Source organism: Cherax quadricarinatus, chromosome 66 (assembly GCF_038502225.1).
Source record: "Cherax quadricarinatus isolate ZL_2023a chromosome 66, ASM3850222v1, whole genome shotgun sequence".
Taxonomy (NCBI): Eukaryota; Metazoa; Arthropoda; class Malacostraca; order Decapoda; family Parastacidae; genus Cherax; species Cherax quadricarinatus.
Genome location: NC_091357.1, coordinates 20,514,889 through 20,542,817, shown reverse-complemented (window position 1 = coordinate 20,542,817; position 27,929 = coordinate 20,514,889). Strand labels below are relative to the sequence as shown.

The 27,929-nt window shown below is 39.4% G+C and overlaps 1 protein-coding gene across 6 annotated transcripts in view; it reads left to right on the top strand.

The window, feature by feature from the left end:
• The window catches only part of larp (La related protein), a 145,192-nt gene extending 121,510 nt beyond the window's left edge, over positions 1-23,682 (top strand). For all 6 annotated transcript variants that reach the window (XM_053798885.2, XM_053798886.2, XM_053798887.2 and 3 more), the window contains 6 exons: positions 1,120-1,340; positions 1,548-1,726; positions 2,439-2,583; positions 9,339-9,582; positions 9,970-10,209; positions 20,903-23,682. In XM_053798885.2, coding sequence (XP_053654860.2) covers positions 1,120-1,340; positions 1,548-1,726; positions 2,439-2,583; positions 9,339-9,582; positions 9,970-10,209; positions 20,903-21,388 — 1,515 coding nt within the window. In that variant the 3' untranslated portion in view covers positions 21,389-23,682. The remainder of the gene's footprint in view (positions 1-1,119; positions 1,341-1,547; positions 1,727-2,438; positions 2,584-9,338; positions 9,583-9,969; positions 10,210-20,902) is intronic.
• The last annotated feature ends 4,247 nt before the right edge of the window (positions 23,683-27,929 follow it).

The following is a 27,929-nucleotide window of genomic DNA, read 5'->3' as shown; positions in this document are numbered from 1 at the left end:
GTTGACAACTACATGACTTGAGTCCTGGAGATGGGAAGTACAATGCCTGCACTCTGAAGGAGGGGTGTTAATGTTGCAGTTTAAAAACTGTAGTGTAAAGCACCCTTCTGGCAAGACAGTGATGGAGTGAATGATGGTGAAAGTTTTTCTTTTTCGGGCCACCCTGCCTTGGTGGGAATCGGCCAGTGTGATAATAAAAAATAAATAATAATAATCCAAAATCTAGAGAGAAATATTAAGAAAACCTTTCTTCTTTCAACAAACTAGCCATATCCCACCGAGGCAGGGTGGTCCAAAAAGAAAAACGAAAGTTTCTCTTTTTAAATTTAGTAATTTATACAGAAGGGGTTAATATTAAGAAAATGTTTTCATTTATTCCTGATCATTATTAAGTCAACATTTAAATGAAAATTTATAAGTGCTTTTGATATGTATGCTCTTGATCCGTAATAAGTAAATACAAGATATGTACTCTCAAAGAAAACCACACATACTGTATAGTGACTTATTCTTGAGGTTAAATTTTGTGCCCATTTTAAATGTTATCTCCATATAACTATTGACATTATTTTTGTGTACTGTACAACTTTGAGTGTAGTCGTCGTTAATGGTGTGTGTATTTAACCCTTAAATAGTCCAAACGTATATATACGTTTTTTCAACATCTGAAAGCATGTAAAAAAATGTAGATCTTCTTTTTTGTTTTACATTTGAAAACGTGTAAAAAAACTTTTATCTACTTTTTTTTTTTTGTTATATTTGAAAATATGTAAAAAAAAAGTAGATCTACTTTTGTAGCACTACGAATTTGAACGTCGATCTGTTTGGACCGTTTTGGACCGTTTAAGGGTTAATAATAGAGAATCAAGACTTTGCATATCTGGAAGATTTTTAGTTTGATATGAATCATTTGTTGCATCTGTTATATCATTTTTAGGGTAGACAAAATTTTTCATTGCCTTCTTATACAGTATTATTAAACAGTTATGTGTATTGATTTTGTTAAATTAGAATTTTTTATATAATTTAATAACTTTAATTGCCATATGGGTTACAAATGCTCTAATTACAGACAAATTGCAAACATAAATATTTAATGTTTTTGTTCTTCCTTGACAGGGTGCAGAGGATCCTTTCGAAGATAAAGTATCACCAACACCAAAAACACCAAGATCACGTAAAGCTGCACGTTTCTTCCCAGTGGTTAAAGATAAAGCAAATGTAGACCAGCGAACACCACGCAAAAAGAAGACTCGCCATTCCCACAATCCCCCAGTGGAGAGTCATGTTGGGTGGGTGATGGATTCCATAGAACACAAGCCACGCACAAATTCTATAGGGTAAGAAATGTTGTATTAAATTATTTGACTTTGCTAGTATATTTTCAGCTTGTCTTAGTGATATAGTGCTGTCCACAATAAGCACTACTTGGAAATATTTTTCAGAATCTGCATATATATTTTTTAGTGCAAGAGAGAGCAACATTATTTTGCAGGTGCAGGTATCTTTAAATTTCTTTATTGAATATTATAAATTTTTGTCCACAGTGACTTGAATGCTAGTCCAAATGAGAACCAGTTGTCAAGTAGTTTTGGCAGCAGTTATGGATCCTATGGGTCTTTACCAGGCTCGTTACCTACTTTCCAACACCCATCACATTCGCTTCTCAAGGAAAACGGCTTCACGCAACAAGTCTACCATAAATACCGTGCAAGATGTTTAAAAGGTAAGGTTTAGATTTCCTGCTCAGTGTTCCATGCACCATGCCACCTGTGTTTTGAATGCTTCACACGTGTTAGCATGAACCCTAGCAATTAAAAGATTCTTTTTCAATGTGAAGAATAAATGTCACAATATCACGATCGTAACAATTCATAAATAATTCATACTTTAGAGTGACTTTTCAGTGTGCCCTGGACCATTTTCAAGTCAACATCATCCAAAGGTTCTCTCAAGTGTGGGTTATTTGTGAAGTAGCTGGTGGCATTGGAGGTATTATGTTTGAGATCACTGTGTGGTGTGAATATTGTAGAAAAAAGAAGGAATGAAGAAATTAGAAGTTGGTGGAGTAGAAGAGGGATTGTTGAGATGGTTTCTTCATTTAGAGAGGATAAAGTAAGCAGGTTGATCAAGATATATGTCTTGTATAAGCGAAATATATAGGAGATGCTCAAGGAATGGAGGAGGTTTTGAGAGGTAGGACCTTGAGCATCCAGTAATCATGTGTATGTGTAAGGTCAAGAGTGAGTGGAAATAAGGTTTCTTATTATAAAATGTGCTGTAGAAGTGTGACCAAGTTAATATTTGTGAAGGAATTCATGTACAAATATAGAAACACGGTGCCTTGTTTGACAGTATTTATGCAATAAACTGTAAAAGGTTTTTTAATAAATATACAATACTTCGTAGTGGTTACGTTAATTTTGTATCAATTGTAGAACGCAAGAGACTAGGCATTGGGCAGAGTGCCGAGATGAACACCTTATATCGCTTCTGGTCATTCTTCCTCCGAGAACACTTTAACCGGAAGATGTATGAAGAATTCAGAAGATTAGCCAATGAAGATGCCAAAGTTGGATACAGGTTAGTTAATGTTTTCTAGCATTTGATGTGTCATCAGACCCACTTAAAGTGATGACTGAAATAAGAAGTTACCTGACAATACAAGGTTACACGCAAGTCAAATCTGCATAGTAGTCAGACTAAGTCAGAGTTTTCATTTTTGGTGCCATTATCTTTAGAAAAAGATGCTCTACCATTTTAGAAGCAAAAAAAAAAAAAAAAAGTTATTTAAATACTATGACAGAAAGGGCTTTCAGTTTAGGAGTTTGACAGTGAAAGGATTAACATGCCACCTGAAGAAGTTCTGCATTCTGGTGATGTAATTTGCTCCCTCACATCTTTGGGTCCTGGTGTGGTCCAAAGTCTCCCAGTATTTTAACTCGTGTGGAAATTTCCTTCTATTGATAATTTAGCCCGGCTGTTAACTATTTTAATTTTCTCATTAATTTGTATCACTTACAAAAGTTAGTGGACTAGTTGGGAGGGTGTGTAAAGGTAGAAAGTTGAATTTGAATATAGATAAGAGTAAGGTGATGAGGGTATCAAAGAATATAGATAACGAAAAACTGGATATCACATTGGAGGGAAGGAGTATGGAAGAAGTGAATGTTTTCAGATATTTAGGAGTTGACTTGTCAGCAGATGGATTTTTGAAGGATGAGGTAAACCATAGAATTGATGAAGGAAAAAAAGGTGAGTGGTGCGTTGAGGTATCTGTAGAGATAAAGAATGTTATCCATGGAGACAAAAAAGGGAATGTACAAGAGTATAGTGGTACCAACACTTATGTGGGTGTGAAGCTTGGGTTGTAAATGCTGCAGTGAGGAGGCGGCTGGATGCTGTGGAGATGTCGTGTCTAAGGGCAATATGTGGTGTAAATATTATGCAGAGAATTCAGAGTGTGGAAATTAGGAGGTGTGGAGTTACTAAAAGTATTAGTCAGAGGGCTGAAGAAAGGCAGTAGAGGTGGTTTGGTCATTTACAGAGAATGGAACTAAGTAGAATGACTTGGAGAGCATATAAATCTGTTGGGGAAGGCGGGGTAGAGGTTGTCCCCAAAAACGTTGGAGGGATAGGGTAAAAAAGGTTTTGTGGGGAAAGGCCTTGGACTTCCAGCAAGTGTGCATGAGCGTGTTAGATAGGAGCAAATGGAGACGAATGGATTTTGGGCCTGACGAGCTGTTGGAGTGTGAGGAGGGTAATATTTTGTGAAGGGATTCAGGGAAACCGGTTACAGTGGTCCCTCAATAATCGTCCGGCCTGAAAGTCGTCCATTTCGGAAATAGTCCTGTTTTTTTGTCAAAATATTGGCTCGCAAATGGTCCGGTAACTCGCTAATAGTCCTAATAGTCCTTCGTCCTGGACGCGTACTCACGCTCTGAGCCGCCTCGGCCTTTCCTTCCCAGCCAGTGTGCCATTGTTTACCAGTGAGTGACGGTCCCCTCACATGCTCCTACGAAATATTTCATAATATTCCATTGATTTTAGTGCTTGCAAGTACTAAATAAGCTACCATGGCTTCAAATAAAGCTTCTAGTGCCAGCCCTTTGGTAAAGAATGTGAGAAACACATAATTTATGAAAAAGTTTGTAGAAAAATACAAAGATGGTGGTGGTAGAGTGGAAGCAGTTGTGATAGTGGTTGATCAACATAAGAAAGGAGGATCACTGCAGCAGGCCTGTTGGCCCATGCTCGGCAGGTCCTTTACAATTCATCCCACTAACGAAACATTTTCCCAACCCAGTCCTCAATGCTACCCAAGAAATAAGCACCTGGAGAAGAGAGAAGTGTAGAGGAGAGAGAGAGATTTTGTGAAATGTTGAGTGAATGCGTGGGGAGTTTTGAATCAAGTGTGAGAGTAATGGTGGTTGGGGATTTCAATGCTAAAGTGGGTAAAAATGTTATGGAGGGAGTAGTAGGTAAATTTGGGGTGCCAGGGGTAAATGTAAATGGGGAGCCTTTAATTGAGCTATGTGTAGAAAGAGATTTGGTAATAAGTAATACATATTTTATGAAAAAGAGGATAAATAAATATACAAGGTATGATGTAGCACATAATGAAAGTAGTTTATTAGATTATGTATTGGTGGATAAAAGGTTGATGGGTAGGATCCAGGATGTACATGTTTATAGAGGGGCAACTGATATATCGGATCATTATTTAGTTGTAGCTACAGTTAGAGTAAGAGGTAGATGGGAAAAGAGGAAGGTGGCAACAACAAGTAAGAGGGAGGTGAAAGTGTATAAACTAAGGGAGGAGGAAGTTCGGGTGAGATATAAGCGACTATTGGCAGAAAGGTGGGCTAGTGCAAAGATGAGTAGTGGGGGGGTTGAAGAGGGTTGGAATAGTTTTAAAAATGCAGTATTAGAATGTGGGGCAGAAATTTGTGGTTATAGGAGGGTGGGAGCAGGAGGAAAGAGGAGTGATTGGTGGAATGATGAAGTAAAGGGTGTGATAAAAGAGAAAAAGGTAGCTTATGAGAGGTTTTTACAAAGCAGAAGTGTTATAAGAAGAGCAGAGTATATGGAGAGTAAAAGAAAGGTAAAGAGAGTGGTGAGAGAGTGCAAAAGGAGAGCAGATGATAGAGTGGGAGAGGCACTGTCAAGAAATTTTAATGAAAATAAGAAAAAATTTTGGAGTGAGTTAAACAAGTTAAGAAAGTATGGATTTGTCAGTTAAAAACAGAGTAGGGGAGGTAGTAGATGGGGAGATGGAGGTATTAGGTAGATGGCGAGAATATTTTGAGGAACTTTTAAATGTTAAGGAAGAAACAGAGGCAGTAATTTCATGCACTGGTCAGGGAGGTATACCATCTTTTAGGAGTGAAGAAGAGCAGAATGTAAGTGTGGGGGAGGTACGTGAAGCATTACGTAAAATGAAAGGGGGTAAAGCAGCTGGAACTGATGGGATCATGACAGAAATGTTAAAAGCAGGGGGGGATATAGTGTTGGAGTGGTTGGTACTTTTGTTTAATAAATGTATGAAAGAGGGGAAGGTACCTAGGGATTGGCGGAGAGCATGTATAGTCCCTTTATATAAAGGGAAAGGGGACAAAAGAGACTGTAAAAATTATAGAGGAACAAGTTTACTGAGTATACCAGGAAAAGTGTACGGTAGGGTTATAATTGAAAGAATTAGAGGTAAGACAGAATGTAGGATTGCGGATGAGCAAGGAGGTTTCAGAGTGGGTAGGGGATGTGTAGATCAAGTGTTTACATTGAAGCATATATGTGAACAGTATTTAGATAAAGGTAGGGAAGTTTTTATTGCATTTATGGATTTAGAAAAGGCATATGATAGAGTGGATAGAGGAGCAATGTGGCAGATGTTGCAAGTATATGGAATAGGTGGTAAGTTATTAAATGCTGTAAAGAGTTTTTATGAAGATAGTGAGGCTCAGGTTAGGGTGTGTAGAAGAGAGGGAGACTACTTCCCAGTAAAAGTAGGTCTTAGACAGGGATGTGTAATGTCACCATGGTTGTTTAATATATTTATAGATGGGGTTGTAAAGGAAGTAAATGCTAGGGTGTTCGGGAGAGGGGTGGGATTAAATTTTTGGGAATCAAATTCGAAATGGGAATTGACACAGTTACTTTTTGCTGATGATACTGTGGCCAGTGAAAGTAAGGGTACTACTGCCCCTGCTAACAGAGGTAAGCGCATTCTTGTACCTATTCCATATACTTGCAACATCTGCCACATTGCTCCTCTATCCACTCTATCATATGCCTTTTCTAAATCCATAAATGCAATAAAAACTTCCCTTTTTTTTTTTTTTTTTCAACAAACCGGCCATATCCCACCGAGGCAGGGTGGCCCAAAAAGAAAAACAAAAGTTTCTCTTTTCAAATTTAGTAATTTATACAGGAGAAGTGGTTACTAGCCCCTTGCTCCCGGCATTTTAGTCGCCTCTTACAACACGCATGGCTTACGGAGGAAGAATTCTGTTCCACTTCCCCATGGAGATAAGAGGAAATAAACAAGAATAAGAACTAGAAAGAAAATAGAAGAAAACCCAGAGGGGTGTGTATATATGTGCTTGTACATGTATGTGTAGTGTGACCTAAGTGTAAGTAGAAGTAGCAAGACATACCTGAAATCTTGCATGTTTATGAGACAGAAAAAAGGACACCAGCAATCCTACCATCATGTAAAACAATTACAGGCTTTCGTTTTACACTCACTTGGCAGGACGGTAGTACCTCCCTGGGCGGTTGCTGTCTACCAACCTACTACCTAGGAAAACTTCCCTACCTTTATCTAAATACTGTTCACATATATGCTTCAATGTAAACACTTGATCTACACATCCCCTACCCACTCTGAAACCTCCTTGCTCATCCGCAATCCTACATTCTGTCTTACCTCTAATTCTTTCAATTATAATCCTACCGTACACTTTCCTGGTATACTCTGTAAAAATTATAGAGGAATAAGTTTACTGTCTCTTTTGTCCCCTTTCCCTTTATATAAAGGGACTATACATGCTCTCTGCCAATCCCTAGGTACCTTCCCCTCTTTCATACATTTATTGAACAAAAGTACCAACCACTCCAACACTATATCCCCCCCTGCTTTTAACATTTCTGTCATGATCCCATCAGTTCCAGCTGCTTTACCCCCTTTCATTTTACGTAATGCCTCACGTACCTCTCCCACACTTACATTCTGCTCTTCTTCACTCCTAAAAAATGGTATACGTACCTGACCAGTGCATGAAATTACTGCCTCTCTTCCTTAACATTTAAAAGTTCCTCAAAATATTCTCACCATCTACCCAATACCTCCATCTCCCCATCTACTAACTCCCCTACTCTGTTTTTAACTGACAAATCCATACTTTCCCTAGGCTTTCTTAACTTGTTTAACTCACTCCAAAATTTTTTCTTATTTTCATTAAAATTTCTTGACAGTGCCTCTCCCACTCTATCATCTGCTCTCCTTTTGCACTCTCTCACCACTCTCTTTACCTTTATTTTACTCTCCATATACTCTGCTCTTCTTATAACACTTCTGCTTTGTAAAAACCTCTCATAAGCTACCTTTTTCTCTTTTATCACACCCTTTACTTCATCATTCCACCAATCACTTCTCTTTCCTCCTGCCCCCACCCTCCTATAACCACAAACTTCTGCCCCACATTCTAATACTGCATTTTTAAAACTATTCCAACCCTCTTCAACCCCCCCACTACTCATCTTTGCACTAGCCCACCTTTCTGCCAATAGTCGCTTATATCTCATCCGAACTTCCTCCTCCCTTAGTTTATACACTTTTACCTCCCTCTTACTTCTTGTTGCCACCTTCCTCTTTTCCCATCTACCTCTTACTCTAACTGTAGCTACAACTAAATAATGATCCGATATATCAGTTGCCCCTCTATAAACATGTACATCCTGGATCCTACCCATCAACCTTTTATCCACCAATATATAATCTAATAAACTACTTTCATTACCTGCTACATCATACCTTGTATATTTATTTATCCTCTTTTTCATAAAATATGTATTACTTATTACCAAATCTCTTTCTACACATAGCTCAATTAAAGGCTCCCATTTACATTTACCCCTGGCACCCCAAATTTACCTACTACTCCCTCCATAACATTTTTACCCACTTTAGCATTGAAATCTCCAACCACCATTACTCTCACACTTGATTCAAAACTCCCCATGCATTCACTCAACATTTCCCAAAATCTCTCTCTCTCCTCTACACTTCTCTTTTCTCCAGGTGCATACACGCTTATTACTCTTTTCTCCAGGTGCATACACGCTTATTATAACCCACTTTTCACATCCAATCTTTATTTTACTCCACATAATCCTTGAATTAATACATTTATAGTCCCTCTTTTCCTGCCATAGCTTATCCTTCAACATTATTGCTACTCCTTCTTTAGCTCTAACTCTATTTGAAACCCCTGACCTAATCTCATTTATTCCTCTCCATTGAAACTCTCCCACCCCCTTCAGCTTTGTTTCACTTAAAGCCAGGACATCCAGCTTCTTCTCATTCATAACATCCACAATCATCTCTTTCTTATCATTTGCACAACATCCACGCACATTCAGACTTCCCACTTTGACAATTTTCTTCTTATTCTTTTTAGTAATCTTTACAGGAAAAGGGGTTACTAGCCCATTGTTCCCGGCATTTTAGTTGACTTTTACAACACGCATGGCTTACGGAGGAAAGATTCTTATTCCACTTCCCCATGGATATAAAAGGAAAAGTAATAAGACCAAGAACTATTAAGTTAAAATCAAAGAAAACTCAGATGAGTGTGTATAAATAAATGTGTACATGTATGTGTAGTGTGACCTAAGTGTAAGTAGAAGTAGCAAGACATAACCTGTAATCTTGCATATTTATGAAACAGACAAAAGACATCAGCAATCCTACCATCATGTAAAACAATTACAGGCTTTCGTTTTACACTCACTTGGCAGGACGGTAGTACCTCCCTGGGTGGTTGCTGTCTACCAACCTACTACCTACAATATTATGTATATTGAGCAAATTTAAACTTTGGGTGAGGGAGTATTATCTGGCACTAGATTGGGTAATTGTTTATACAGCCCTTTTTTGTTGAGTCATTATTGGTTTTAGGTGATTTGCTGTAGTAAAATCCCCAGGCACAAATACCTGCTGTATCATGTCTTTCTTTGAAGTTAAGGGAAGCACACTTGGTGTTATATTTTAAAAACAATCACAAAAGTTACACATCAAGAGTTTTATATAATTTAAAACATCATCTTATTTTCAGGTATGGCTTGGAGTGCCTCTTCAGATTCTACAGTTATGGACTGGAGAAGCATTTCCGGGATGAAATATACAGCGACTTCCAAGAGGAGACATTACGAGATGTTGATTATGGTCAGCTGTATGGATTGGAAAAATTCTGGGCATTTATGAAGTATTATAAAAATAGTGGAAATCTTGCAGTGCAAGATAAGCTTAAAGAGCGGCTTGCAAAGTATAAAAGTATCGAAGATTTCAGAGTGGAAATGGTATGCACTCATTCTTTCAGTTATGTGACATATTTGGAATGTGCATAATGTGGTCATTCTGTTTTTAGGTATCATTTAGTATTTGGCAGTCTTCTCATGCAGTTCGAATTTTTGTTATAACTCTCCTTGCTGAACATACATTAAAACACACACACCAACATGCAGTGCCAGAGATAAAGCATATCTCTAGGCTAACACATCTTCCAAAAACTTCATATCTAGTTAATGTAAATATAGCAATAGAATGTGACCAAAAATGAACAGAAGGTATTTTTAATGTTAAATTTTGATACATGTCAAATTTTTAGTTTATTTAGTTTGAATTAAAGTATTATGAATGAGTCAGCAACAACATTGAAGTTAAAAATGCATTTTCTCTTGTTACAGCCCGAAGAATATGATGCAGCTCGAGAAGCCAGAAAAGCTCGGATACGCACCAGATCGGAGAATGAGGGCACTATGGTAGTCGGAAATGAGGGTTACCGCAAGTATAGTTACAGCAGCGAAGGGGCTAAGCGACGTCAGCGTCGTGCCTCAGAAGGTGATGGTGCCCCAAGCCAAATAGATTATCATCCGCACTATCATACCAGAGTACGGAATAGCTCTGGAGAATATCTCCAAGCGAAGGTCAGTGGTAAATTAGGTTGAATCATGCAGTGTCCCATATACATAGTGAAGTCAGTTGGAAGGTGCAGATTTCTCAGTCATTACCCACCTTGCTGTATCTTAATCACTGTGAAGTGGGAGAAATCATGTTGGCTTCATCTGCTAACCCAGCAGGTGAGGGGCAAGCATACTGACCACAACACTGGAAAGGGGACAGAAGACCAGATATGGAGTATACAGTAGACCGTCATTTAACACGATAGTTACGTTCCTGAAAATGCTGTGTTGGGTAAAATCGTGTTAGATGAACTGTAGAACAACTTACGAGAAAAATAGGGTTACATTCCTGGGAACCCCCAAAAAGCCAAGCTTCTTTTTAGGCCTCCACCTCCTTCAAAAAAGTGAATATGTAGTTTTAGTTAATTGTTGTGATGTATTATGTTGGTTTTACTGCTTAAGACTACAAATATAACAGAAATAATAATATTTCTTACCTTAAATTGTGGGTGCTGGTGTTTGTGGATGATTGTAAAGAGAGTGTAGAGTTATGCTGTGGCCAGACTGGGCTGAGGTGGATGGTAGAGGTTCTGGTACTGAAGTTGATGGTTGTACTGGAGTGTCTAACTTTAATAAGTCATTCAGTAAGTCAGTCAAGTCGTTCAGTAGGTTAGTCAAGTCACTCAGTAAGTCAGTCACACAAACTCATATTTACCCCTTTATCTGTGTACAAAGTAACACTTCATTATGGCTACAGGTTATTTCTTGTCTAATATGTTTGTTTCTTTGTTAATTCTAAGACTTAAATGTTATACCTCTTCATGCCACTTTCACCAACACTGGTATGGCTACTGGGTGTCATGATTGCTTGGCAGATACAAGATATAGTAATTAAAATATAACACAATTCACAAACACAGCTGCCTTGTAGCAGAGAAAGACTGGACTGGACATGTATGAATTACGAACTCTGGGATGGTGGGGTGGTGTCGGTGAGTGGTAGGGGATGGCAGGAGGGCTCCCCAGCTGCTCCACAAGAAGCTGGCCGCTTGAGCAAAAGAGAATTTTTTTTCCTTCCCACAAACTGAACCGTGTTAAATTAATTATACGATGTGTTGCATCAAATTGTGCTGCAATTCTTCAGTCGTGCAGTACTCAAATCGTGCCAAATAAACTCATGCTAAATGACGGTCTACTGTATATAGTCTTTGGGGACAGAGGCTGTAGACATTACTCAAAGAGAAAGACCTAGGGATGAGCATAGTGCCTGGCATTTTACCAGAGGCTTGCATCAACCAAATAATTGGTGCAGTGCAGGCAATGCTCATCAGGCAAATTTCAGTGTGGCCTTTGGGAATCTTAACCCCTTCAGGGTCCAAGGCCAAAATCTGAAGTGGTGCTCCAGTGTCCAAGAAATTTAAAAAAAAAAAAAAAAAAAAAATTTCTTACAGAAGTAAAGAGCATATTTATGTGAAGGTAATAAGACAAAAAAAAAATTCTGATCAGTACTTACCGAGATACAGTGCCAAGAAGCTTGTCCAAAATGATGTGGTGGCAGCAACATCGACGAATTCCACATACGCGCATTACATTATTTAGTGGTTTTTATAGTTTTTTCTTTTCTTTTCCTACTAACATTTGGGGCCTGAGAGACCAATACTGTATATGTAACTCACTGTATTGAACACAATAACTGCACTAAAGTTATTATTTTTTTTTTTTTATTATCACACCGGCCGATTCCCACCAAGGCAGGGTGGCCCGAAAAAGAAAAACTTTCACCATCATTCACTCCATCACTGTCTTGCCAGAAGGGTGCTTTACACTACAGTTTTTAAACTGCAACATTAACACCCCTCCTTCAGAGTGCAGGCACTGTACTTCCCATCTCCAGGACTCAAGTCCGGCCTGCCGGTTTCCCTGAATCCCTTCATAAATGTTACTTTGCTCACACTCCAACAGCACGTCAAGTATTAAAAACCATTTGTCTCCATTCACTCCTATCAAACACGCTCACGCATGCCTGCTGGAAGTCCAAGCCCCTCGCACACAAAACCTCCTTTACCCCCTCCCTCCAACCCTTCCTAGGCCGACCCCTACCCCGCCTTCCTTCCACTACAGACTGATACACTCTTGAAGTCATTCTGTTTCGCTCCATTCTCTCCACATGTCCGAACCACCTCAACAACCCTTCCTCAGCCCTCTGGACAACAGTTTTGGTAATCCCGCACCTCCTCCTAACTTCCAAACTACGAATTCTCTGCATTATATTCACACCACACATTGCCCTCAGACATGACATCTCCACTGCCTCCAGCCTTCTCCTCGCTGCAACATTCATCACCCACGCTTCACACCCATATAAGAGCGTTGGTAAAACTATACTCTCATACATTCCCCTCTTTGCCTCCAAGGACAAAGTTCTTTGTCTCCACAGACTCCTAAGTGCACCACTCACTCTTTTTCCCTCATCAATTCTATGATTCACCTCATCTTTCATAGACCCATCCGCTGACACGTCCACTCCCAAATATCTGAATACGTTCACCTCCTCCATACTCTCTCCCTCCAATCTGATATTCAATCTTTCATCACCTAATCTTTTTGTTATCCTCATAACCTTACTCTTTCCTGTATTCACCTTTAATTTTCTTCTTTTGCACACCCTACCAAATTCATCCACCAATCTCTGCAACTTCTCTTCAGAATCTCCCAAGAGCACAGTGTCATCAGCAAAGAGCAGCTGTGACAACTCCCACTTTGTGTGTGATTCTTTATCTTTTAACTCCACGCCTCTTGCCAAGACCCTCGCATTTACTTCTCTTACAACCCCATCTATAAATATATTAAACAACCACGGTGACATCACACATCCTTGTCTAAGGCCTACTTTTACTGGGAAAAAATTTCCCTCTTTCCTACATACTCTAACTTGAGCCTCACTATCCTCGTAAAAACTCTTCACTGCTTTCAGTAACCTACCTCCTACACCATACACTTGCAACATCTGCCACATTGCCCCCCTATCCACCCTGTCATACGCCTTTTCCAAATCCATAAATGCCACAAAGACCTCTTTAGCCTTATCTAAATACTGTTCACTTATATGTTTCACTGTAAACACCTGGTCCACACACCCCCTACCTTTCCTAAAGCCTCCTTGTTCATCTGCTATCCTATTCTCCGTCTTTCTCTTAATTCTTTCAATTATAACTCTACCATACACTTTACCAGGTACACTCAACAGACTTATCCCCCTATAATTTTTGCACTCTCTTTTATCCCCTTTGCCTTTATACAAAGGAACTATGCATGCTCTCTGCCAATCCCTAGGTACCTTACCCTCTTCCATACATTTATTAAATAATTGCACCAACCACTCCAAAACTATATCCCCACCTGCTTTTAACATTTCTATCTTTATCCCATCAATCCCGGCTGCCTTACCCCCTTTCATTTTACCTACTGCCTCACGAACTTCCCCCACACTCACAACTGGCTCTTCCTCACTCCTACAAGATGTTATTCCTCCTTGCCCTATACACGAAATCACAGCTTCCCTATCTTCATCAACATTTAACAATTCCTCAAAATATTCCTTCCATCTTCCCAATACCTCTAACTCTCCATTTAATAACTCTCCTCTCCTATTTTTAACTGACAAATCCATTTGTTCTCTAGGCTTTCTTAACTTGTTAATCTCACTCCAAAACTTTTTCTTATTTTCAACAAAATTTGTTGATAACATCTCACCCACTCTCTCATTTGCTCTCTTTTTACATTGCTTCACCACTCTCTTAACTTCTCTCTTTTTCTCCATATACTCTTCCCTCCTTGCATCACTTCTACTTTGTAAAAACTTCTCATATGTTAACTTTTTCTCCCTTACTACTCTCTTTACATCATCATTCCACCAATCGCTCCTCTTCCCTCCTGCACCCACTTTCCTGTAACCACAAACTTCTGCTGAACACTCTAACACTACATTTTTAAACCTACCCCATACCTCTTCGACCCCATTGCCTATGCTCTCATTAGCCCATCTATCCTCCAATAGCTGTTTATATCTTACCCTAACTGCCTCCTCTTTTAGTTTATAAACCTTCACCTCTCTCTTCCCTGATGCTTCTATTCTCCTTGTATCCCATCTACCTTTTACTCTCAGTGTAGCTACAACTAGAAAGTGATCTGATATATCTGTGGCCCCTCTATAAACATGTACATCCTGAAGTCTACTCAACAGTCTTTTATCTACCAATACATAATCCAACAAACTACTGTCATTTCGCCCTACATCTTATCGTGTATACTTATTTATCCTCTTTTTCTTAAAATATGTATTACCTATAACTAAACCCCTTTCTATACAAAGTTCAATCAAAGGGCTCCCATTATCATTTACACCTGGCACCCCAAACTTACCTACCACACCCTCTCTAAAAATTTCTCCTACTTTAGCATTCAAGTCCCCTACCACAATTACTCTCTCACTTGGTTCAAAGGCTCCTATACATTCACTTAACATCTCCCAAAATCTCTCTCTCTCCTCTGCATTCCTCTCTTCTCCAGGTGCATACACGCTTATTATGACCCACTTCTCGCATCCAACCTTTACTTTAATCCACATAATTCTTGAATTTACACATTCATATTCTCTTTTCTCCTTCCATAACTGATCATTTAACATTTCTGCTACCCCTTCCTTTGCTCTAACTCTCTCAGATACTCCAGATTTAATCCCATTTATTTCCCCCCACTGAAACTCTCCTACCCCCTTCAGCTTTGTTTCGCTTAGGGCCAGGACATCCAACTTCTTTTCATTCATAACATCAGCAATCATCTGTTTCTTGTCATCCGCACTACATCCACGCACATTTAAGCAACCCAGTTTTATAAAGTTTTTCTTCTTCTCTTTTTTAGTAATTGTATACAGGAGAAGGGGTTACTAGCCCATTGCTCCCGGCATTTTAGTCGCCTCATACGACACGCATGGCTTACGGAGGAAAGATTCTTTTCCACTTCCCCATGGACAATAGAAGAAATAAAAAAGAACAAGAGCTATTTAGAAAAAGGAGAAAAACCTAGATGTATGTATATATATATATGCATGTGCGTGTCTGTGAAGTGTGACCAAAGTGTAAGTAGGAGTAGCAAGATATCCCTGTTATCTTAGCGTGTTTATGAGACAGAAAAAGAAAAAGAAACCAGCAATCCTACCATCATGCAAAACAATTACAGGTTTTTGTTTCACAGTCATCTGGCAGGACGGTAGTACTTCCCTGGGTGGTTGCTGTCTACCAACCTACTACCTATTGTTTACCACTGTTGTTTTGTGCATGTTTATTGTAATAATCTTGTATAATACTAATGTTCTATCATATACTGTGGACCCCCGGTTAACGATATTTTTTCACTCCAGAAGTATGTTCAGGTGCCAGTACTGACCGAATTTGTTCCCATAAGAAACATTGTGAAGTAGATTAGTCCATTTCAGACCCCCAAACATACACATACAAATGCACTTACATAAATACACTTACATAATTGGTCGCATTCGGAGGTAATCGTTATGCGGGGGTCCACTGTATTTACATATTTACAATCACTGGACATGGTTTTAGAACTGCTGGAGCTTGTGGAACTCCTTGAAACAAGGCACCATGCACAGAGGCACCTTACATTCCTCACACATAAACCGAGTGTCTTTGCGTCTTTGTTGCCGTCGTTTTGTTTGTGCACAGACGATGCATCTCTACTGAGCAAATTTCTTCTGAGTTGAAGGAAGCTGTATTATGAAATGATCACCTTCTCTCCTCAAACGCTTGGGTATATCCTGAGTAATTCGAGGACCTTGTTGTATAGCAGGTGTTCTTACCTGGTACTTCATTATGAGTTGTCTGACAACAGACAAACAAAATTCACCATACAGTGGTCTGTTGCCAGTCTTTATTTGGTACATATTATATGCATTGAGCATTGAAATGTCCATGAGATGGAAGAAAAGTTTCATGTACCACTTGTAACTCTTACGAACACAGTCAACAAAACCAATCTGCATGTTACATTTGTCAACCAAGCGCATGTTTTGTGTATAATCAATCACTGTCACTGGTTTTCGAATACGTTCATTAGTCACGCGATCAACTTTGCCACTGTCTTGCATTTCATTACGGTGAATGGTTGTCAACAATGTGACATCTCGCTTGTCATGCCACCGTAATGCCATGATGTCATTGGCAGTAAACACCTGCACGTCATCACCACGAGCACCGTTGAGCCTGGGCATATGTTTACGATTAGAATGCACTGTGCCACACACATCTGTCTTGTTCACTCGCATGAAATCACTGAGTAATGGGCTTGTGTACCAGTTATCGGTATATAATGTATGCCCCTTACCAAGATAAGGTGCCATCATGTTTCTCACTACGTCACCTGAGATACCCAATAACATCTTGGTATCTTTCAATGTTTTACTTCCTGTGTATACAACAATATCCAACATCAGGCCACTGTCACAGTCAGAGTACAAACAGTTTTATACCAAAGCGTTTCCTCTTGCTCGGTATATACTGCTTGAATGACAGTCTACCTTTGAACAAAATCAAAGACTCGTTAATTACAACATTCTTGAATGGATAAAAGTATATGCTGAACTTTTGTTTGAGATACATGAAAACATTTCTAATCTTGTATAACCTGTCACTTCTATCAGGCCTGGTTTTGTCAGAGAAGTGCAACATACGTAAGAGTAAGATAAACCTGTTCACTGGGATGATTTCACTGAAGACCGGGGTAGAAATTAGCTGATCTGTGGACCAGTATGCTTTTATATTATGCTTATAGACATGAGGCATAAGCATTATTGTTGCAAAAAGCAAATACATTTCTGCAACAGTCGTCTCTTTCCACCTGTGTAGTCTTGACTGTGGTGATATGATCGTATTTGCCAGGGTGTACTCAAAATACTTATTACTTTCCCTGACAATAGTTTCCATCAATGGCTGGTCAAAGAATAATTCAAAGAATTCCAGTTCATTGGCCGTGGTTCCAAGGGGACAAGTAGGTAGAATTCCACTTTGAGAGTCATCAAAGTGGTGAGGCTTGGGAACAAAATTGGGATTTTGCTGCCAATCCCACATACGGTTTGCTGGTGGATACTGGACATCATAGACTGGTTGTGCGGGTGGTTGTGGTTGGCTGGTGGCTGACACTCCGCTTTGTCCTTGAACTGACGAGTCAGCAGCGTGGGTCCCAGCCTGGGCTGGTGAGTCACGCATGGCGGTGCCACTACCATCACCACTACCACCATCCACTGATGCCTGTGGTCTATCCATGCCAAGTGTAGCCACATCATCCTCACTATCACTATCTAGAACTGGTGTAGGGCCACGGGATGTACTCCGTCCCCTGGGCACAGCATAGGGTACACTACCCGAGCGCATGTGGCGGCGAACATACCAACGCTTCACTGGTGAATATGATTCCTCACTATCACTACTCGAATGATCGTCAAGCGCAATAAAATCACAATCCACGTCACTATCATCATCATTACTGAAGTCAGAGGCCTGGCCACGCGAAAATATTAATTTTCTCTTGCATTGAGGCACAACCGACCGTGAGTCACGAGTGCCCACACCAGAGGTAGAAGGTTGAGGATCATCAGGGTTTTCTGCACTATTATCGATATCCTGGTCATTCCTTTCGGTCACTAACTGATCAAAGCCATAGAATTCGTCTTCATTTCCACTTCCATCAGTGTCAGAACTATCAGATAGGAAGAGGAGAGTCCCAATTTTCCGGGGAGTGAGAGCTGACTTGCGACGAGGCATGGTGAACAAGGGTAACTGAGCCGGCGTTCCCACAATGCTATGCGGGCACCTAGATTTTTTGTTTATGGCGCACACCCACCACGCAGACCCTTTCTCTCACATGTAGGCCTATGAGCGCTTTTGCGCTAAATTTGACGGCGCTAGAATTTTGGCGTAGATCTACGGTTTGGACACTCAGTGTGAAGCCGTAGATCTACGGGACGGACCCTGAAAGGGTTAATAAATAGTCATTTCAGGACTTCATACAACATATGTCAGGTCCATCTTGGAGATTGCAGCATCAGTATGGAACCCACACCTGAGGGAGCAGGTTCAACTGGAGAAAGGGCAGAAGTTTACAACAAGGCTTGTTTCTGAATCAAGGAGCATGAGTAATAAGGAGAGACTAATGAAAATTAATCTAACAACATTGGAGGACAGAAGAACCAGGGGAGACATGATAACACCATACAAAATACTCAAGGTAGACAGGGACAGGCTGAGAGGCGAGAAATAGGAACTCGGGACACAGCTGGAAGTTTAAGACACAGACGAGCCACAAGGATCTCGGGAAGTATTACTTCAGTCTCGTGTGGTCAGAAAGTGGAATGATCTTGGTGAAATAGTGGTGGAATGTATACTCCATAGATAGTTGAAATAGCAGGTACAATAGGGCCCACAAGGCTAGGAGGGAGAGAATCTGGCAATCAGCAAGTTGAGAAACATGGCCAGGAGCTAAGACTCAACCCCTGCACATATAGGCAAGTACCACTAGCATTAAAAAAATAGTGGAAAATGGCCAAAGTGTTAAAAAAAACATGTATATACACACACCTAGTCTGGTCCAATAATTTTGATGGCTCTTCTGTTGTTGTCCTTTTTTGGAGGTACCTTAATGCCTGTGAGGCACTCTTGGTTCAGGGAGAGGGACTTCTCCAGTGGCTTAAACTTGATTACCTCTTATTACCCATGCACTTTATGATCCTTAATGGGGTTTATGTTCTCCCAATTATTATAATTATTCGTGCTTCACATAATCAGTTACCAAATTCATCTTTTAAAATTTCAGTTTTTATTCTCTTTTTCCATATTGTCAGTCCTTTTACATTTGAGGCACTCCTGGAAATATTCATTGAACTTTACAACTCATAACCCATGAACTAATAAAGATATTCTGTTTGTTCAATTTTTTGTAGGAAATTTCTTTAGTACTGTATTTTGTGTGTGTGTTTCATGTATGTATACTTAAGTGGGTGCTCATGAGTGCAAATAAGGTACTGCATAGGCATTGTATGTGTATTATGAAAATTTTAAGTACAGTAGACATCTGTGAATTGCATGATCATAGCTCATTATTTAATATTCTGCAATTTAAATTTAGTTTAATTTCCAGTAGAAGCATGACATTTCTGTTTAGGCACACTGGATCAGAACTCATTTCCACTGGTGGCACGCATTTTCGTTAACGAGTCCTGCAGCAGGCAGGCAGGAGACACCCCGTTACGAATTGGGCAGTTCCATTGTTCCAGCATTGCAGGGAAGGGTGTGAGGGAGGATGAGGAGATGCAAACAAACAGTCTGCCAAACGGATCAGTGTATCTGGATGTGTACCATGCATTTTTCCCTAGGTGCATATCACTCGTTCTTTTTCTCTTCGTGGGTGAGAGTTGAACCTGACTAGCTTGGGCTACTAGATCTGGCACTGTGCTCCTTCCTTAAGTGGAAGTGACCTGACTAGGTGGTCATTGTTCTAGGCCGGGGGATGGCATGGACCTGCTTTGCATTGGTCAGTAGGCCTGTTGCAGTGTTCCTTCTTTCTTATGTTCTTATCGCATCTCCGGATGTTTTATCATGGCATCCAAATGAAGTGCAGGTGATGCTGATAAAGCAGAAAAGAAAATTAAGCTTGAAACTATGGCTGTTTAAAAAACTGAAGGTAATAGAGATGCTGAAGGGTGCTGCATGCATCATGGAGAATCAGTGATTTGTTTATCACCTCATTGTCTCAAATTTAAGGCTTTGTAACAAATAATCCCTATTGTGACAGTGAAAAGAATGAAATAGAGAAATGAAAGAGAAATAAGTCATTACAGCTATGACGGAGGAAGACTGCCCTATTTTGCCCACATTTTTCACTCCATAAGTTATGGAAATCATTGGTAGTGGAGTTTTTAGGAATGTAACCCCATGAATTATAAATGTCCACTGTACTTTCAGTATTAAAATGGATAAAAAATTATTAACATCTTTAACAAGTTCCAGCATATATTAATTCTATAACCCAATTGTAGGTTTGCTACAAGTGGTTTATAGCATCAATAAATGTTGGATTATTATTATTATAATCAAGGGGGAAGCGCTAAACCCGGAGGATTATACAGCGCCTGGGGGGGGGGATGTGGAAGGCATTCAGGCTTAATTCGGGGAACTGGAGCACAGATCCAATTCCCTAAATCAAGAGCCCCTCACCAACATCAAGGAACCTTCCTTGAGGGGAATAAATGTTGGAACCCATAAAAGCTATACATGTATACATTTTAATACATTGTAATAGTACAGAAAAGTCCTCAAAGTTTTCATAGTTTACAAACTCTGACTTTGCAACACTGTACGTGCTAATGCCAGAGTGGTTAAGCTTATGCACAAAATTATCAGTGAAATTTCTTAAAAAATATTTGAATGATCAAAATATCTTCATTCATTCATGAATTATGAATTGGAAGCTTTGAACTTTTTCCCATTTTGAAATCATTGCTTGCTGAGTTTTTTTCCAGGAAGAGCCTCATATGTACCCAGTACTTTTTATTCTTTATCACTTTCCTCTCCTATTTTTTCTTAGTTTTATTGCCTCCCTTATTATGTTGCTATGCTTTTGTGTAATTCAATTTTTCTATTATTTACAGAGCAGTGGATCAAGGAGCAGGCACTCAAGTGGACAGATGCAGTGGCTACGAGCAGACAGTATTGGAAATTACAGGAAACCAAGACCTGTACAGTACAAGGTGATCCCAGCTACATCTACAGCAAAGACCCAACAAGCACAATCCCAACAAAAGACCACAGAAAACAACAAAGGTTCCAGCCAAGCAAAGACTAGATCAGAAGCTCAGAAACAAGAAACCTTAGAAAACAGTAAAGGCACCAGTCAAACAAAGACCAAGTCAGAACCTAAAAAACTGGAGATTGCAGCAAAATCACAATTCTCCAAACCAGTAATATCTAAAATCAGCAAGGTAAATCATAACATAAAGTCTGAAGCAGTTAAATCAGACAGTATATCAAAATCTCTCTCAGATATGACAAAGTCAGCAGGGACTGCTGTTGTCCCAAAAATAATTCCCAAAACGGCTCCAGTTCCTGTTCCCCAATCACCAACAACATCTAGTTAGGATTTGATGGATAAATTTTTTTTTATTATTATTATTTAGAGATGATGAGCTGCCTCAGGTTCCAGTGTAAAGGAGTGTGTGTAAAGTGCATATATGTTAAGGCTCATTATGACAAAAAAGTGAGATATTGTATGATAGGAACTTGATAATATGATTGTGTGAGAAGGGTTGATATTTGTTAGCTGTTTGACTAGTTTATTGGCTTTACCTTTACCATAATATTTCACAAACTTTAAGTAAATGTTTATTTTTTTAATGGCTCAAGTGAAAAATTTCCTTAAACTATAATCCCCATTTAATGATGCCAACTGTTTTCCTAAATGTTGAATGATTCTGTTGTGTACTTGAGGTTCTGCTCAGTCTTATCAAACTTAATAGTAAAGACTGTTAATTTTTCTCTTTCAAAGAGGGAAGTGTTAACATGTTAGACTAAGAAAAGATGAAGTATATATAGAGATATATATATATTTGTAAATATTGGATTGTTTACTCATTAATCAGTATTGATTATTGCCCCCAGATATTTAAGACAAATTAACTGGCTAAGTTATGCATCAGAGTTCTTTGGTAATGTGTATGTATATATATTTATATATGTATATATATATGTATATATATAAAATACACACATTCTTATTAATAGTTGCTGCTATTCACTACCAGATGTGCAGCTCAACAATACATCAGGTAACAGTCCAGCAAAATAGGAGTTTTAGAGAAAGTACTATGTAGGAATCTGAAGAATGCTGTATAAAGCTGAAAGTTGATTAGGTAAACTAGGCAAGAAGTACCCTTGACTTTCAGTATTAGTGGTAAACATTCTTCTGTGGTTGATCACATATTCACAGCAGGGATATAGAAAATTTCAGCTGGCACCACTATATATTCAGCTATTTAATGCCTTCATGTTCCCTTAAAATAGTTAAAATGGCATCTTGAAGATATTTTAAGATGATGAATTTGACTGTTATATGGGCAGTTTCTTTGCTGGGAAGTTGGATAATTTGACTTGATCAGCAGTTTGTGTTGTAATTAGTACCTCAGCAAAGCTCAGTTTCCTGTTCACTTTATAATAAAAAATAAGCCTTATTGAAGTACTTAAGAGGAACACAATTCCTGATCCTGTCCAAAACACCGTGGGTTTGGCTACATAGCTTTGTATCTCCCACGTACTAATGCATTGTCCAAGAGTAATGCAATAGTGTATTTAACTAGATTTGAGATAATGTAACAAGATGTAATGAAGGTAGGTGCTCACTTTTCAACAGATATTACCACTAGTAACATTTGTAAGGTAGGGAATGTTTTCCATCATGTTCGGAGAGGTTAATTACTTCCTAGGTTTATTTTTCTAATATTTGTAGACACGTGTCTATTTGGCGAATTTTCTAATATATTTCATTTGGCTTTGTCTGCAGTGGTTCTTCATGATACATAATGCTTCTCATACCATACTTGTTATTTTGGCAGTGGTCTCTTGTGTGGGAAGTGGCCAAAATAAGTTTTCCTTCCCAGTTGTACATAGTTGTTTGGTAATTATCTGTCAGGTAGCAATGAGGTTGCTATGCAATCTACAGTTAAGAAATGCTTTTGGCAGGGTGGGGGGGGAAAGGGGACGAGGGCTTATGTGAGACGAGGATGCACCATTTTAGGGGATGTGCCAGGTGTATATACTACATCAGTGTGGTAATGTGATATTCTCCAAACGGTGCCACAACTTATTTAATATTTCACAAGCTAATGTGTGAAAATTACTTGAAATGCACTAAGAATTTTTTTTTTTTAATTAGTTTTCCATAAAGATAATTCAAATTAATTTGTTTAAAACTAATGTAATTGCAATGTTTATAATGTGCATGATGTTTTTTCAGTCAGTTTTAACTAAGTAAAATGGTGTAGCTTCTTGTCACTTCTGTTGGCTAATTTTAATATATGGTTGCATTTAATATACGATGTCTATTGTTTTGATTGGCCCACAAAAAGTACAAAAAGTGTTTCAATTCAATTACTTTACACCAATATAAATCCCAGTTTTTTGTGTGTTTGTGTGTCGTTAAATGCATTACATTATTTCTTCATTGTAATATATAAACGCTCATGTATTGTAAGGTTTAGGGATAGCATTTTGTTACATTTTTGGGTCATTGTGTTTTCTCATTGGAATCATGCCAAGTCGAGTGTAGAATATTTGCTATGATCACCTTTCCTGTTCCATAGCTTACTGCTGTAACCTAAGTCAATTATAAGGTTAGAAAAGAAATAAAAATTAAAAAAAAATCATTTAAATATACAAAGCTGTTTTACTATTCCTGGGCACAGCAGTCTTTTTGCATTTTTAAATGTTACATATATAGTACTGAATGACCCTTGTGGGTTTAGGACTTTTCCATGAATATTCTTGCTCAAAGATTAAATCAAAACTAAATGCTAAACCCACAAGGTCCCCTTGATGCTGGTGAGGTGCTCAGTCTAGGGAACTGGAACTGTACTCCAGTTCCTGAATTGAGCCTGAATACCTGCCATCCCCCCTGTCCCCCCCTCCACAGGTGCTGTATAATCCTATGGGTTTAGCACTTCCCCATTATTAAATAAACCTACAAGGGTTTAGACGACATTTTATCACAGGAAGCACTAAACCCGTAGGGATTTCAAGAGATGACAGACTAACAGTTACTCTGAAATTCACATGCCCTTATCACACACTTAAGAAAAAGAACCTGGAAACTTCTCCAATGGAAAATTTCCAAACAAACACCAGAGCACTGTATGATCCTTGTGAGTTTAGTGGTTAGTTATGATTACAATTCCAAACACCAGTGAACAAGATTATCTCGGTAAAACCATCGAATCTTGATGCCTGCCTGAATGATCACGTGTTAAGAACTGACCCATGTTGGCTAAGGAATTACTGTACTTCCTCCACCTACAAAGTGGGATGCACATCATCAGTTCCATAACCAGACTGTCCACCAACACTCCACCCCCGCTTCATGCAGAGGAACTGTCACACCTTCCATGGTGGCATAGCAAGATTTGGCAGACGGTTTTGGACAAAGAAAAAAGAAGAAGAATTGCAATACCCCAATGACTAATCAACACTTGTCTGCCCTGCTTGTGGAATAAGCAAATACCAGGCTGATGTTTGATGGCCATACACTTCCTCAGCAAACACAGATCAATGCTTGGCAGTGAGGGAATTTGAATCAACACAACAGTGCCACAAATGGTGGTACGGCCACTCAAAATATTGCAAGTCATAGGCAAAATGTTCCATTTATAGAGAACAGAGCATAAATTGTGACAATCACCCTTCCTGCAGTAACATTACAAAGCACATCCTTTATGTTCTCACTGGTAACCAGTTTTTCTTCAGGAAAGTGAAAGTGGAAGAGAAAGGTTTGTCTTATAACCAGACAAATATGCAACTTCACCTACAGGGAATAATGATTTGGATCTACCATAGTTGCATCCTATGCTCTCACTCCAGTATCCAACCCTTAATACAGTTCTTAAGGTTCCACCTCTTCACTGTGTCACCTTCACAGCTCCACAAAGTACAGACCTCTTCAGCTATCCCTTTGAAATTTGGAACTGACCTTTATAGACCTTCAAAACCTGTTACCTCTATGCACAAGTCAGTCCTACCTTTACAGGATCCTACATCAGCCAAGTGGCACTTCACAATCCCCTCTTCCTTAGACAGGTGCTGATGTATCTGTCTAAACTAACCTTGCAAGTCCCATACATTACACTCCCTTCTGGATCCGTGCCACCAGACAGTTGTAACCAAAGCAGCATATTTCTAAAACAGAGCCAGATATGGACCTCAATAAGCACTTCCAAGGAACTCTTGGAGACCTTCACCTAAACTGAAACACACAGCATCTCAGCTTCATGATGCCTCCTCTCATACTGTTAATGTTTTACCACCTACACTAGCAATTAACAAACTTCATGAAGTGTAATACCCCACCACACAAAATTCCTCATTACTGCTGTGCCTCTATCCCTTCGCAGCAATTATAAAAACCACTCCAATCTCTAACCACCCCTTCCTTCTACTGCTGATTTACCATGGCTATAAATCTACTGCACCATAATTTTACACCACTAATCCCTATTCGTACTACTTTGACCACCTCTGCGCTGTATGACCCATACAGGTCTGGTGCTTGTTTTTAACATAATATATATGGTATAGTATTCAAATTATTTTGGATCAGCATTTCTAATTAAAAACAGGTAGGTATCCTCTCAGGTCAAGTGGTCAGCCAGCATAAATGATATATTTTATTTTCAAGCAATATTATTACATTTTTTAGACAAGTACATGGGGACTGGGAGGCAATAAGGTTCAATCCAAGGAATGGTAGTATAGACCCAGTTTCTTGGATCAAGAACCCCTTAATGGCATAAGGCACCTCCTTGGAGGGGCTTCCCCATGCATGTTAATATTCAAAATAGTGTTGCACTGAGAGTGCAGTTGACATGCGGAGTTTCAAGTGTGGAAACACTGGTGACGAAACACTATTAATTTATTATTATAATCAAAAAGAAGCGCTAAGCCACAAGGGTTATACAGCAAAACACTATTCAATTTAATAACATTTTTAAGCCTTGATATTTTATAATATTCCAGAGTTTGTATTAACATTAGTCACGTACTTTACAACAGTAATTAGGTGCTACATCAGTATACGTTTATTATACATTGGTGTATGTATATATGCTGAGATGAAAATTTTTTCAGTGTCTATTTGTATGTACATTGGAATGTGCATAGGTGTCTATATTAGTGAGCATGCACTGGTGTGTGTGTGTGCGCGCGCGTGTGTGTGCGTGTGTGTGTGCGTGTGTGTGTGCGTGTGTGTGCGCATGTGTGCGTGTGTGTGTGCACATTATACATATGTCGTGCCGAATAGGTAAAATTGGTCAATTTAAAGATATACTTTTTTCACTTATGTTACTGTAAAAATTAATAATTTTGTTCCAAAAGAACCTTAGAAAAGTTACCTAACCTTATTATAACAAGCGCAATTTAATTTAGCCTAATCCAACTAAATATATTTTAGACAAGTTTACACAAATTTAATAATGAACAAACACAATGAAATATATTTTTTCGTTAGGTTCAGAATGATTTTTGCGAAATTATTGCATACACAAATTTTCGCTTGCCATATTCGGCAAGACGACATTGCTATTTAAGCCAAAATCGCAAGTTTTACCTATTCGGCACGCACGCACGCGCACACATGCGCACACACATGCGCACGCACACGCACACACACGCACATGCACACACACGCACACACACGTTGACACACTGGCTAGAGTGGCCAGAAGAGCTCATGCATGCAGGGCAAAGCTCCTGATCATGGGTGACTTTAACCACAAGGAGATCGATTGGGAGAACTTGGACCCACATGGGGGCCAAGATACATGGAGGGCTAAGATGATGGAGGTGGTACTGGAAAACTTCATGTGCCAACACGTAAGGGACACTACAAGAGAGAGAGGAGAGGATGAACCAGCAAGGCTGGACTTAGTATTCACCTTGAGTAGTGCAGATATCGAGGACATCACATATGAAAGACCCCTTGGGGCCAGTGACCATGTGGTTTTAAGCTTCGAATACACAGTAGAGCTACAAGTGGAGGGAGAAGCAGGAAGGCCAGGACGAATGAAGCCAAACTACAAGAAAGGGGACTACACAGGAATGAGGAACTACCTGAACGGGGTTCAGTGGGACAGAGAACTGGCAGGGAAGCCAGTTAATGAGATGATGGAATATGTAGCAACAAAATGCAAGGAGGCTGAGGAGAGGTTTGTACCCAAGGGTAACAGGAATAATGAAAAAGCCAGGATGAGCCCATGGTTTACCCAAAGGTGCAGGGAGGCAAAAACCAAGTGTGCTAGGGAATGGAAGAAATATAGAAGGCAAAGGACCCAGGAGAATAAGGAGAACAGTCGTAGAGCCAGAAACGAATATGCACAAATAAGAAGGGAGGCCCAAAGACAATATGAAAATGACACAGCAGCGAAAGCCAAATCTGACCCGAAACTGTTGTACAGCCACATCAGGAGGAAAACAACAGTCAAGGACCAGGTAATCAGGCTAAGGAAGGAAGGAGGAGAGACAACAAGAAATGACCGTGAAGTATGTGAAGAACTCAACAAGAGATTCAAAGAAGTGTTCACAGAGGAGACAGAAGGGACTCCAGAAAGACAGAGAGGTGGGGCACACCACCAAGTGCTGGACACAGTGCACACAACCGAGGAAGAAGTGAAGAGGCTTCTGAGTGAGCTAGATACCTCAAAGGCAATGGGGCCAGATAACATCTCCCCATGGGTATTGAGAGAGGGAGCAGAGGCGCTATGTGTACCCCTAACAACAATATTCAATACATCTATCGAAACAGGGAGATTGCCTGAGGCATGGAAGACAGCAAATGTAGTCCCAATCTTTAAAAGAGACAGACATGAAGCATTAAACTACAGACCAGTGTCACTGACATGTATAGTATGCAAAATCATGGAG